General features: G+C 56.5%; 3 protein-coding genes across 3 annotated transcripts; 1 reads left to right on the plus strand and 2 right to left on the minus strand.

The window, feature by feature from the left end:
• Positions 1-359: 359 nt before the first annotated feature.
• On the plus strand, positions 360-680 carry B0H18DRAFT_882474 (uncharacterized protein; the record flags this gene model as incomplete). Its single annotated transcript, XM_048040906.1, has 1 exon — positions 360-680. The coding sequence occupies one exon, from the start codon at positions 360-362 to the stop codon at positions 678-680; it is 321 nt and encodes a 106-aa protein (XP_047889194.1).
• A 2,996-nt stretch (positions 681-3,676) lies between these two features.
• Positions 3,677-6,257, minus strand: B0H18DRAFT_1122839 (uncharacterized protein; the record flags this gene model as incomplete). The annotated part of the gene is made up of 5 exons (XM_048034587.1): positions 3,677-3,749; positions 3,803-4,035; positions 4,084-4,147; positions 4,291-4,487; positions 5,649-6,257. The coding sequence occupies 5 exons, from the start codon at positions 6,255-6,257 to the stop codon at positions 3,677-3,679; spliced, it is 1,176 nt and encodes a 391-aa protein (XP_047889195.1).
• A 1,249-nt stretch (positions 6,258-7,506) lies between these two features.
• Positions 7,507-8,025, minus strand: B0H18DRAFT_661001 (uncharacterized protein). The gene is made up of 2 exons (XM_048039014.1): positions 7,761-8,025; positions 7,507-7,700 (listed from the first exon to the last, which is right to left on the minus strand). The coding sequence occupies exons 1-2, from the start codon at positions 7,896-7,898 to the stop codon at positions 7,545-7,547; spliced, it is 294 nt and encodes a 97-aa protein (XP_047889196.1). The 5' UTR covers positions 7,899-8,025; the 3' UTR covers positions 7,507-7,544.
• Between the last annotated feature and the right edge of the window lie 5,993 nt (positions 8,026-14,018).

Raw genomic sequence — 14,018 nt, forward strand, 5'->3', positions numbered from 1 at the left:
CTGTCGCTGGCGTCATGGGCGGTTGTGCCTCCGTGAGCGAGTCAGCCAGAGTCGCCCAGGCTAGGCGCGTGCCGTCGTACATCGGGCCTCATTTCACGGAATACCTGGACAGCGCTGGGCAGCCGATCGAGCTCATGTACAAGGAGCGGCTCAGCCCCGACATCACAGTGAGAGGGGTGTTCGTCGCGGAGGCAAGAAACAAGGCCGAAACGGAAACGACAACGACGAAGGTGGTCGTCAAGTTCGCACACACGTACAACCGTGAGGCACACGAACTCCTCGCGGCCGCAGAGCCCCCGCAGGCACCCCGGCTATGGCACTGTGCATACGAGGACAGTGTGGACATGTGGGTCGTCGTAATGGACTACGTGGAGGGCACTAAGCCCGGGGAGGTGCTGACCGAGCCCGCGCATGTCGCCTCCCTCCGGGCGGCGGTGAGGACGCTGCACGAGCGCGGGTTCGTGTTCGGCGACCTGCGTCACCCGAACGTACTCGTCGTGGGCGAGAGGATGGTACTGATCGACTTCGACTGGTGCGGGAAGGCTGGCGAGGCGCGGTATCCGAGCGACATTCTTCTGGACGGCCAAATTCCGTGGCACCACAGTGTACGGCGGGGCGGGCTTATTGAGAAGGTGCACGGCAGGCATCTTTTCCGCATGATTACGGGAGAGGAGCTGTGACGGACTGTTCATGACATTCGTATATACAGTAAATTGACAGGTTGTTTGACATGTCGTCTGACAGGTCGTCGGACTCGGAGTCGACAGGTCACCTGACAGCCTGAGGACTATGCTGAACCACGTCCATCGAGTCTGGCCGCGCCGACCCATTTGACGAGCCCTCGGACAATGTGCATGCATGACCGCTCGCAAACAGCGGTACCGCGTTATCTTTGGTACGGGATGGGGCGGGTACGAGCTGCTTCGCGACGGTATCATCAATGCTGGCGTGACTCTTATGCGTGCGGTCTTCCAGTTACGTCTCGCTCACCTTTGTGTAGACGTCACCGTCATGTCGTCCCACATTGGATGAATACTACTGCCATGTCTGTGGTACTCAATTCTCCGAGGTGAGTGACCTGCTACTGCATACCATCGTTGACTTATGGGCAATGAGCCCATGCAATCCGGCACAGCCCTTTACTTCCTCGCCTTGCCTCGCCTTCACGCTCTCGTGCCATTTCCCCATCATCGCTGCTGGTGCCCCCACACCATATTCTCTTTCACCACTCCGTCACCTTACAACGCGTGCGTATGAGGTGCACGGTCCACAACGGATCACTTGGCCCACTCAAGGTCGGCTCGTCAGCCGGGGACACGTCGTCTCTTCGTGGGACACGCTTCTGCCGGGAGGAAGACGCAGGTCTGGGAGGTGGTCATGACACTGCACGGGTTGGCGGCATCGCAAGAAAATCCTAGTACTGGTGCGGGCTCAAATGTGCATGCGCATAGGTCGACCCACTCGAAGGAGCTATCTCACTGAGTGCCTAACGCTCCGAGCTTCGACTCGAATCTTCATTTCCCTCGCCACCGTACGCAGGTCGTCATCGCGGATGTAAACAAGATCGCGAAACCCCACGACTGCACATACTGGAGAGGGATGTCTGTCCTCCTCGAATAACCCATCGTGGCGCTCAGCGTTGGGAAGACGTCGAACGACAGTGAGATGAACATGCTCGTGAGTACGAGCGCGAGCCACCACACGGTTCAGTCCTTGATCGCCATGCGCAGCCCGGCCACCTGGTTCGTCTATGCAGCGTCCGTGTTCTCGTCGGAGACGCCAACGTCCTCGACCATACGCTGCCCGATATTGCTGAGAATGGTGGGGTGCCACCACTTCGTCTCGTCCATCCCCACCGTGCTTGCTGTGTGGCTCCGTGGCTCGCCTACCTCATCATGGCCGCTGTCTCTGGTCCCTCACCGCTCGCTATCCCTTGTCCTTCCGGAGAGCGACAAAGATCTCAAGACCGCCCACGGCGCCGTCGAGCGGTAGTCACAGTAGACACAGTTCGCACCATGGCATCGTGACTAAGTACCTCCTCTGATGTACCAACGACACAATTTGTTAAGCTAACTTTACTATCATCCATAGCACAGACGTACACGGGGGCCCTCAGCCGTACGTAGTGCGACGACTCCCGCGACGCACGCTATGGGCTGGCAAGACATGTTCAAGGGAGAGATCATGTGTCTGATGCTCACCTATTGCTGTTATTGGCCCGACGTACGAAGAACGGGTGGCGCACGAGTGGACACCACAATGTAATCTCAGGCTTGTGGCCCGTCATCACAGACTAGCGCGTATATACAGTCCGTAAGTACGTAGGCATAGTAGGCGGCATCTGTTGCAGCCCGCCGGACAAAGCTGTAGAGTTGACAACAGCTCTATAGAGTCGAGACAGTCTTGCGCGCGTTCATATCATAACAGGTATACTCGCGGTGCTCAACCACTTCGTATTCCGTCGCGAACGAGCACGCATTGACAAGACTAAGTTATGCATGAGCCGGCAATCTTCCCGCTTGCGAAGTCTTTCGTGTGGTATCTGCGCCGCATGTTGGGTTGTCATAACATTGAGAGAACGTAAGGCACTGGCAGTTTAAGGCTGCGGGCGGCTGAGCTGGTCCGAAGAGCGAGCACTCTGCCAGCACTTACATCTCGAATTGGCCTCGCTCCTAGATTCCCGACCTTCACACAAGACTCGCCGGTGTGCAGCGAACCTGGTACTGCCAGAACATTGTTCCTTTGACCGCAATATCAATGTTCGCTATGATGGACACATCACTTACATAGCTACCAGTGCGACGGCCAGCTGGTCGTGCACGACATGCTGAACCTTTCGTTCTGCTTTGTCGTGGGCTTTGCGTCTGCTGACCCGTCTCTTGGCCCGTTCGCAATTGTCTTCGACGAGTTAAATAATGACTGTTCGTCCACGTCCATACTATTCCGTTACTGCAGGTAAGTCCGCCCCGGTGCCGAGCTACATCCTCACGACCTCTCCAGCAGTTACTGCATCACCTATATTTGTCCGTTGGGCACTCTACAGTCTACCCCGACACACCCCTCGTGTACGGCGCCCTCGTATGCGTCTTCTTACCGATGCTCTTGTCACAAGAACACCTCTCCGACACTGACGTCATCCGCACTCGTACTACCGGTCGACTCTCGCGCACCGGTTGGCCGGAATGCGAGATTGTTTCGAACATCTTCATTCCGAACGGGTATAGATGATTAACCTTCCCCTAACTGGGCAACAAGGCACCCTGCTGCGAGACGATCCGCGCCGGCAACGAGAACTTACCACAATGAGTGTTCATCGTTCACTGGACTACAACAGGCCTCGACATCTGTCCGTCTCGTTTTCGGCGCTGCCTTGGGACAACGCCAAATAATATGGTGCGCCAGCGCTGTCCTAACGACCGCGATGTGACTGCAGATGACGGTGCTATCAATACAGTCTGTGTTGCTTACCAGCTACCGCCTCGCTATCACGGCATGTCGCCCGGAGCTCGTCGTAGCCGGAAGATTGCTTCCACGACCAGCCCGTTTCATCTGTAAAGAGCAAGTCAAATACATATCGAGAAGAGCAGTTTCCTTGCTGTTGAAGTGGAGCCTCGCGGGCCTGTCGACCCGGAGGACGTAGAGAGAGTAGAAAGGAAAGATGGGCGCAGTCAATGTCCTAGATGCACCGGTGCGCGGCGAGCATGGTGACAATGTTGCGTTCGCCCTTGGGGAGGACCAAGGAGATTTTACTGGTAGACCACGAGCATGTGAGTAGGTGGACAGAAGTGTCATGAACGTCGACGTTGATCTCGGGAAGTCTTGGCCTTCTGCCTTTAAGTTATTCGCCGCCGAAGAGCGGTCGGTCGAAGGGGTCGTCGATATTGAAGGGAACTCCTTCGCGGGGATCGACTCGAGCGTATTTGACCGCGAGAGGGTTTTGCTCGCCTGCGTTCGCAGCGGTAGCGGCACGACAACGGCGACGGGGTCTTGGTCGATCGCGTGTGTGTCCCGTGGTGCTGCGCGGCAGCGAGGCGGCTGTTCGCGGTCGATGAGCCCCGATAGCGACGCAGATGACAGACTTACCGAGGCCGCGTATGACTGCTTAAGGATGTTGAAATTGTCGGGGCACTGAGCGAGCTGGGGTACGCTATGGTGGTATTGACAGACATGGAGGTGGGCTTCGGCAGCGACGTCGATGGATGTGCAGCGAAGCTTGGCATGGCGACCAACGTGACACTGTATAGCGTCGTCGACGGTAATGGTGTGGGCGCAAACGAGGGGAGTACATACGTGGCATATGGCTCGTGGCCCTTGAAGTCCCTCCGCACCTTCACCTCGAACTCCCTCAGCGCTGCCAGTTCGATGTCGAGCTGCCGCTCGGGGTAAGAACACATCTCTCGCACTCTCTGATTGATCTCGCGGAGGCCGAACATGCCCTGGCCCACGATTCTCCACGACTTGTTCGAGTACGTGTCGTCCCAGATGCGCTTGGATACCATGAAAGCGGGTATTTATAGACGGTGGCTCGACGAGCCGCTGGCGGCAGGGAACCACGCGTTTAGACTTTGGAGAAGGTAGAGGGCAGCGAACATCACCGATGTGTGAGGCCGCGTTCTATGGAGAGCATAGGCAATGAACAACACGAGAGGCGGTGACTTTGAAGGGTACCTTCAAAGGGTACGGCCGGACAATTGCTATCCTGTCGAAAAAAACGTGTTGATGTTGACGTTGACGTTGACGGCCTCAAGCTGTTCTATTTGTGAGTCCCGAGATGTCGAACCCTGTGTTGAAGTCGATTTACACGAGTTGGTTACGTTGTTCTTGATGTTGAAGTTGACAAGTTGTCGGACAAGTGGTTTGACAGGTGGTTTGACAGGTGGTTTGACAGGTTGCCCGGCAAGCGCCGGGCATCCGTGTAACGGCCCGGCCTTCGCCACCTTCCTTTTCCGTCCACTCGTCCCTCGGCTAGACCGGTTACCTTTTCCGTGGCTTGTAGTGCCCAGGCCGGTCCTTACAAATTTCCTTAATCACGGACTTTGACTCGTATTTCTGTATATAAGGTCGCTCTCGACGAGCGACTCGACAGCGTTCATTCGTTGGGAATCCAGCCTTATAACCTGTCTTTCCTTTCGTGTGACACTCTTCTCCCGTGTGGCGCCAGTGCTTGCCTTTTAAGGCTCACGAGCGTCACAATCCGCCACATGCACTGAACCGCGAACAGGCCTACGATGTAACAGCGAGTCTACGCTCTCCGTCCTGATCCACTGTCGCTGAGACGGACACGAAGAGATGCGAAGCCTTTTACGAGGTTTGTGACGCATTTGTTTGCGTGCCCGGTCCTCCCTCCATTATCCACCGCCAATTCGCCAGGACCGTCGCCGCCTCTCGCGTTGTTTATCGCCTACGCCCTCCACAGAACGCGGCCTCACACATCGGTGATGTTCGCTGCCCTCTACCTTCTCCAACGTCTGAACGCGTGGTTCCCTGCCGTCAGCGGTTCGTCGAGTTACCGTCCATAGATTCCCGCTTTCATAGCATCCAAGCTCATCTGGGATGACACGTACTCGAACAGGTCGTGGAGAATCGTAGGCCGGGGCATGTGCACCCTCCGCGAGATCAATCAGATGGTGCGAGAGATGTGCTCTTACCTCGAGTAGCAGCTCAACATCGAACTGGCAGCGCTGAAGGAGTTCGAGGCGAAGTTGCGGAGGAACTTCAAGGGCCACGAAAGGACCGGGCTGTACCCTATGTAGGTACGTGCTCCCCTCGCCTGCGCCGACACCGGTACCATCGATTGACGCCATACGGTGCCACGTCCACCACCACCCCGAGCTTCGCCAGGCATCCGTCAATGTCGTCACCGAAGCCCACCCCCATGCCTGTCGACGCCAGCACAGCGTACCCAAGTCCGCCCACGAGCCCCGACACGCCTGAGCAGTCGTACTCCACGTCCACGAGCCCCGCGTCGCCAACATCCGCCTCGCCTCGCACAGCACCCACGGGACGCCCCACGCCATTGAGCAAGAGTCCGTCGCCGCCGTCGTGCCGCCGCCAATGCAGAAGTAAGCTGGCCAGTCGCTGTCGAGGTCGAACACGTTTGACTCGTTTCCTGCGAAGGGCTTGCCTTCAATATCCAAAGCCATCTCGACCGACCGCGCCTCGACGACGAAGAAGGCGAAGGGCCAGGACTGGTACGCCCACGCGACGCCGTGCGTGTGATAGGCCCGTCGCGCGACATGCTCATCTCTGTCTTCCATGCTTGTTTTGCCCCAACTGGTTGCCGCGTCTTTGCTCGCGCAGGCGGCCGTTGTCGCTCGTTATCTCGGACACCGTGCTCTCGCATAGGACCTATTGCATCTGGTTCGTGGCGCTTTTCTTCTTTTCTTCGCTCTCGCACTGCTGTTTTGCCCCAACTGGTTGCCGCGTCTTTGCTCGCGCAGGCGGCCGTTGTCGCTCGTTATCTCGGACACCGTGCTCTCGCATAGGACCTATTGCATCTGGTTCGTGGCGCTTTTCTTCTTTTCTTCGCTCTCGCACTGCCCCGCCCACTGTCCGCATGCTACTGCCGCCAACTCTTCATTGTGCCGTGTCTCCCAAGATACCCAGTTTCGCATGAATTGTTTTTCTACCATGCAAAGTACCTTATCTATATTTGTACATGGCTGCTTAGGGCTCTCCGTTATAGGATCTTGCGTATTCTGTTTATATTATAGGTGAACATTGACTCCGTTGCCGCAGCGGCGAAAGCGGGTGATAAAGACCCTCTCGCGGTTGAATGTGCTCGAGAGGGAATCCCCTTGAATATCGACAACCGACCGGTGATCGCTCTGTGTCTTGGTCTCTCGTATGCTTGCTTTCATTCATTGACTGGCCGTCGTGTATTTGTCGTCGTACGTGGTCGCTGCCTCTCCTTATTGTGGACACCATGCTCAGGCACCGAAACCTGTTCATCCGGTATCCGATTCGTAGTGTTTCTTCTCGTTCAAGTCTCATCATCTCAAGTTGCATCATCCTTGTGCCCCGCCTACGATTACCCACTAGAATCCGGGGTTGAAGCTTTCGTGCCATGCGTCTCCGTATATATGACCGCCCTCCCCCACTCAATAAGGTCATGTTCAAGTTTAGGGTCTACCTACAGGAGACTAGCGTCTCCGCCACATCGCAACACGCGTGCCTCAGATCTCCCTCTCACCTCTCACTCGCACACTCAATACTAATCGGACTGGCTTCAAAGCCTCATTCTCGCATTCTACGCATATGAATCGGCACAATGGAGGTGTTAGCAAGGCCCCGAATGCGCAAGAAAGTGGCCGACGTGGGCTCCGAGTACTAGTATGAGTAGTGACGGCCATGGAGACACGAAGTGCGCGTGCCAGCGTACGAGTCTGAAGTACTTGGTAAAGGTTACGAATGTATGTGAGTACTGTACCGAGTACGGTAACAACATCATGCAAGATGTATTATTTTGAGAGGTATCGTAATTACTGCGATCAGCTCTGCAGACTGCAGTACAGTGTACAAGTATGCTAGAGACCCCCATGCTATTAATTCGATAAGACGAGGAGGCTCGAGACGAGTGAGGTGATGAGTGCCGCCGAGCCCCGTCTTGTGACCTCAGCGAACCAGTGTACGCCAGTTGGAGCGAGAGGCGGGAGCTGTGTGAGAGATGCGAGCGTGGGCAGGAGGCTCTTCGCTGTCAGCTGTGCGCAGGGGAATCTTAAAGGGCTGCACATTGAGCAGGCATGGGGAGCCGCATTCACCTGAGCACACTGAGAGTCAACGTCATTATCGCCGGCTATGGTGATATTGAGGTCATACAAGAGCCTGAGGCTGTTCTGTAGGGTGCCGGCACCACGAGTTCCGAGTGCTAGGGAGAGCGTACGCCACTCGGAGTGCATGGTGGATGAACTTGTTCTTCGAGGAGGAGGTCGAGGACGCGCCGCGAGATGCGATGAACCCGAATCCACTCAGCATCCCGCCTATCACGACACGACGTAGGGCAACCTCGAGCAGACCATCCACATGTCTGTGACCTGTTCGACACGCACGGCCTCGCCGTCAAAGGACACGAAATAGAGCCAGGTTACGTTCACGAATTGGGGCGATCGCGCGCGGATCTCAATCGGTCAGTCCGCCTTCGCGGCCGTGACGCTCGCTGCCTCATCGAGGTCGCGCACGGTCGTGTAGAACCGCGCGCTCGTCGAGACGACACCGGAGTACGCAGGGTCGAGGACGAGGTATCCGCCTGTGAGAAGGACCTTGCCAGGGGCATAGACGACGGTCGTTGGTGGTGAGAGTGATGGGTGCGGCCGCTCGTCTCTCACGAGCGGTCATGGGGCCATTATGCATTGTTGGGCTCGTCAAGCGCGTCGGGCGCAGGCGACGAGTGACGAGAGACGACGTGGTTCGGACGGTGCACGGACCTGTCAGGTGACCTGTCAGACAACCTGTCGGACGACCTGTCAAACAACTCAACTTATGAACAACAAGACCAACATCAACGTACGTACGGTGCAATATCAACATCAACGCTCGAAAAACGACACCAAGATCAACATCCGTACGCAATCCGTACATCAGGTTATTTTTGTCTGGCGAGGCCCTTCATAGGTGATGGTGCTGGCAGATTGGCGGTGGATAATGGAGAGAGGATCGGGCACGCAAAAGATGCGTCACAAATCTCGTAAAGGGCTTCACAGTCTCTTCGTGTCCGTCTCAGCGACAGTGGGTCAGGACGGGGAGCGTTAGAGACTCACTGTTACATTAATGTAGGCCTGTTCACGGTTCAGTGCATGTGGCGGATGCCCAGCACTTGCCGCGCAACCTGTCAGACAACCTGTCAAACAACCTCACAACTTCAACGTCAAGAACAATTCGTGTAACACGACTTCAACACAGGGTTCGACGTCTCAAGATCTCAGGACTAACAAACAGAACAGCTTGACGCCGTCAACATCAACATCAACCCGTTTTTTCGGCTAGATCGGCTAGATAGCGATTGTCCGGCGGTGCCCTCCTGTCATGGTGCGTACACGCACGCTGTTTCTTTTCTGTCACGGCTGCATTCATTCTCCCCTTGCTCTTTGTTGCCACTTGCATATATGCTTGATTACCCATCCGCTTGTCGGCTTTCGTGACGTACAACTTGAATATGATCGTACACAATCCGACTCGTGATCGCACGACAATCATGCAAGTCCAGTTTTCAGTACTTAAGTGGATCACCCCGATTACGACGAGAGCGGGATTGGGAGCCTGAGGCGAGGGCGTGAAAAACGAAGAGGGTCGAAGGTACGCCCCTTACTGGTATTGGACATGCCTATCATTGACGAACAGTACTTGTTCAGTCGCGTCTACTGACTCACACACTCCCTCGCGCGCACACCCACTGGCATTGATGTGCTCGCTCATTCGCCGAGTGACTCGACTGCACATTTACCTATCTGTTTGCCTGCACATCCACCCGCCCACTAGTGCGAGCACTCGCGAAGATCATAGCCTACGCACTCACCCATCTACCGTCGTGCTCACCCGCTTGCTCGCCGGCCTGTCCGCTCGCTACCCACTCATTTGGCTGCCTGTGTAAGTAACCTACCCATCCGTTCATCCACCCGCTTGGCCGACTACCCACTGTCTCTTCGACTGCAGTACTTATTGTCGGGGTAGCTTTCATACGTCAATGATCCAATGTGATTGGTGATGACAAACCTATGCAAATGTATACCAGTTGTAGTAGTACGACGATCTCAATGTTAATTGCGTGCACTGGGCTGTCTGAAGTCGTGCAGCTTCTGAGACTCTGAGACATTTTAGATAATCCATGTAATTAGAGGAATTGGTAGCATTTAGACCCGTTTAGACGTCTCAGGGTCGTTAGACGCTGTCAGACAAACCAACGCTTTGCTCATTTGCTTCGGAGAGCGTCTTCAGAAACACGGACGATGTTGTGTACAGAGGTCTTTTCGACAGTGAGAGACTGTCGGTGGGGGATACGGGCGTCGTGGGAGCTGTGTCCGAAGACGACGAGCTGTCTAAGGATGAAGACATCGCGAAGAAGGTCGGTTTAATGTTGGAGAGATTATGAGCTGTGCGGACAGTGGAAGCCGCGGAGTTGGTGCGGGACGATGCCCAGCACGCCTTCCGTCCCCGGCGCGGGTTCGCCGCCTTGGTTCTGCGGCGGAGGGGCGGGGCGTTACGCTAAAAGCCCGAGCGATGAGAGGAGATCACGGCTGTCGCGCGCGAACGTACCCGTCAGGGTGTTGCAGGAGCGAGACGAGCACCTCCACCGCGGTCGACGCGGCGATCGACGCCAGGCCAGGCCGAGTGACGGTGCACATCTGGTCGAGCGTCCTGTCAGTCAATGACTGCACACACGGGGGTCAGCAGGTTTCCGCGACGCATGGAGCCGCCAAACACGCACGTCCGCCGGCGCGACGATGTCGTTGCAGTAGTAGCACCCGAGGCGGTCTCCCTTCGCGAGCGTCGCGCGGACGCCGTGGCGCATGACGAGGAAGGTGTCGAACCCGAGCGCGGCGTTCATGACGACCTTGCCCTTGGCCGCGCCCGCGAGTCCATGAGCAGGAAGAAAACGACGTCGTGCTCGTCCACGAGCTTCTCGAGCGCCGCCACGTCCTTCTTCGCCTGCTCGACGGACGCGGGCGGGATCGGGTGGCCCGGCGTCGGGATGCTCAGGTTGTGGCCGGAGGAGTTCTGTCGCGGGCGTAGGGTGAGACTCGACAAGACGGGCAGACGCCGGGGTGGTACGTACGACGCCAGGGAAGATCTTCTTGAGCCGCTCGGCCGCGCACGCCGCCTTGGGCTTTCCGCCGTTCAGGCAGTCCTCGAACTCGAATAGCGGCTGGCGGACGGGGTTCGAGAACGAGACGCGGGCGGAATCAACGAAGGTGATGGTGCGAACGCCCCAGCCCTGTCGCAGATGAACAATGTCAGCAGGATGCCAGATGCCCGATGGGTGGACGACGAACCATGAGCGTGCGCGCCACATAACACCTGAGCGTGCCGGCACCCAAGAGGAGACACCGCGTGTTCGCGACCTTCTCGAGGTCGAGCGCAGGCAGGATGCGCCACCGCATGAGCTTCAAGTTCAGGTCCACAGCCTGGTCCGCGAGCCTTTCACATAGACGCATCAGGATACACCCCACCCCACATCTGAGCGGATAGCTCACCTCGTCGGGTCCATCATCGGCGCCAAGTCGGCCACGCGCGGGCCCAGCTTGCCCTGGACGTTCTTCTCCCAGCCCACCGCCGCGGGCTCCTCCGCCTTCGCCGCGCCGTCGCCGGTGCCCTGGGAGACGACGCCGAAGCGGGTCTTGAACGGTGCGCTGGAGGGGCGCTCGGAGTCGCGCCAGCATAGGATGCGGTACGACGGTGCGGGGTGGAGGGTATGGAGGTAGGTCAGGAGGTTGCGGAGTGGCCAGCCGGGGTTGGAGGGCGTCGCGGAGGGGTCGAGGAAGGCGATGGTGCGTTGCTCGGGGGCGACATTGGCGAAGAATTGGTCGTACTCTTTAACGGGGGCGATCTCGGGCTCGTCGCTGCCTGCCTTTGGCCGGATAAGGAAGAAAGCTCGTGGAGCAGCCAGTTGAGTCGCTTCAATCGCGGATAGCTGAATGCGTGGTTCGTCAGTGCTCACATGAGAAATGACATGAACCAACAGACGACGTACGAAGGAGTCGCTGAATTCTTCTGACGCGGCCTTCCAGTCTTCCTGGATCTCCCATGCAGGCTTGACTACGAAGGCAGGGAAGGCGAATCAGTAGTAGCACTTGTACTTCTTGATGGACTCGTACCCATCCGATGGGAGGGTGTCGCACCCTACCACCGCACACCTCCCTAACGTCTGGGGCATTCTGATAGAGGCGCCCCGCCCGGTCAACTTTTCGCTAAGCGCCCTGATATCAGCCTGATCGCAGCCCCTCGCCCGTCCTTATCGGTCACCTTACAGTAGGACTTGGGACTTCGGCCTTTGGACTACGGAAATTTCCAACGATAAATACTGTCATAGATAAATACTGTCATACATTTCCTCCTTTTCGTGGCCACCATGTGTCGTCAGCGCGTCTCAGGTGGCAGCCTGGCAGGTCCATGTATTTCGCGGGCCGCACTCACGTGGACTCCATGTGCCAGCCAACTCGAGGTGTAATGTCATTCACTCGGAGACATATGTACAATTGAACGCCGCAGACCCGTAGCGGAGCACGGGCATCGGCTAGTTACAGTACAATCCTCACGCGTATACACTACACATACTACAATACCCTCGAACGGGACGCAGGCCTGGGCGGCGCGTTTAACTTTAAACGCCCGCCCATGCACAGGCCGGCGTCCGCCGCGTCCAAGCCGCGTCTTAGCACGTTGTTTGCACTGCGGACGAACCGCGTTGTACGAAGCGCTCACATGGTACTTACATTGTAAGGGCGTGTATATTATTACGGCTCTAAGTCGGAGCTCGTAACATAGGGAATGGTATTCCTTTGTTCGGGCTCACATTTCGAATGTTCCCGAAATCGGGAATGTAAGTGCTATGTTCTTCCTATGTTCCGAAATCACGTCATGTTCTAGGCATGTACTTCCCATGTTAGGGATTTTCACTTAGTGGCTTACTAATATACACGATCTTGCAATGTTAGGCCCATGTAAGCGCCTCGCACAATCCGGGTTGTCCGCAGTGTTGCTTGCTGCGGTTAATAAATGCTGAATTCATCATCATCATCCTCCTCCTCATCGCGGCTACTGGCGTTGACTGCGTGAGCTCCGCAATGTCGAACCGCATACACTATTGCGCCTTGCGCGACGATTGGTGTGACTGTGACGTGGTGCGTACGTCGCTCCCTGTTGAGCTGGCGAGTCTCAATCGTCACAATGCGGCGCAGGGCCTACGTTTTCTACTATTGAGGTGCTACTTACAAGCAAAACTAAGCATTGGTAGCGCTCTCATCTCTGGAGCAGCTCCATCTAGTCGAGCCTTTTGGCGTATCGTCCCGCGCGCCGAATGTTGTTCAGTCGTCCGACTCGTACGAGCATCCTGACTTGGAGCTCTCGCAACTCGGCCGACCTCCTACGGAGCGTGAGGTCGGCCTGAAACTTGGTGGTGAGCTTTTGTTGTTCCACGTCCTTCCAAATACACTGGCACGGTCGAGTACTTTGTGCACAGTGATGAATCTCGGCGCGCAATTCTGGCTGGCGTGTCGGAAATGCTCAGCGTCGGTCCCCCGCTGCTGTCAACGATCTCGCGTACTTGATACTAGTGCGGGCCGTCAGCTGCGCTCACGACAGGAGTATGTCGCGTTGTTCTCGCGCTCTTTCGACATTCTCTTCATTGAAGCCTACATGCGCATCCGTCATTCCAGGGAGATAGGACGCCGACATTGGCCAAGAGACGTGACCCGTCCTTGTCATCAGGGACATGAAAATGTCCTCTCTTGGGTGCGTACCCGCACACATTGTTACATATTTGCGTTGACTCGTTGATGAAGCCAGTAATGACTCATCCCCGAAATCGTGCACTTCGCCTTGGTCTGTGTGACACGCAAAATTCGATATCGATGCGTCGACCCTGGGTCATCTGGCGACTCAGAGCACCCTTGACGTCGTCCGACCCGCCCTTACGGAACTTGTCCTTTCGCTCAAGTGGTCTAATCCCATGGCAACTGAACTGCTCACAGCCTCGTACATCTTGGTACCGCTCGCACCGAAGCTTCAATATGTATTCGTTGGGTACTACCTGTTGAAAGCAGGCACTACTGTCTTCAAGTTGTCAAGTACGCCCGTGCGTCCTCGTTATTTTTCATGATCCAGAGTACGTCGGGTCGTTAGGAACGGTGTTGCCCAGTCCTCTGCAATACGCCTGCCTGAACTTCAAACCTTGATAACAGCATTGCGTCAGGTAGCTCATTTACTCCTTCACACGTGTTCCAACACTGCTCTCACGTTATGCTTCCAGCTATTAGCGTCGTCAAACAACGTTCGAGCGACCATAGAGGTGCGAGTGCGGGGACGAC

Source organism: Fomitopsis serialis, assembly GCF_022376445.1.
Source record: "Fomitopsis serialis strain Sig1Antser10 chromosome Unknown B0H18scaffold_84, whole genome shotgun sequence".
NCBI lineage: Eukaryota > Fungi > Basidiomycota > Agaricomycetes > Polyporales > Fomitopsidaceae > Fomitopsis > Fomitopsis serialis.

Excerpts from the sequence above, each read along its gene's own strand:
- B0H18DRAFT_661001 (XM_048039014.1), bottom strand. The coding sequence starts at position 7,898 with ATGCACTCCGAGTGGCGTACGCTCTCCCTAGCACTCGGAACTCGTGGT. Across the intron at positions 7,701-7,760 it reads TTGACTCTCAGTGTGCTCAG|CTGACAGCGAAGAGCCTCCT; the intron begins GTGAATGCGGCT and ends CCCTGCGCACAG.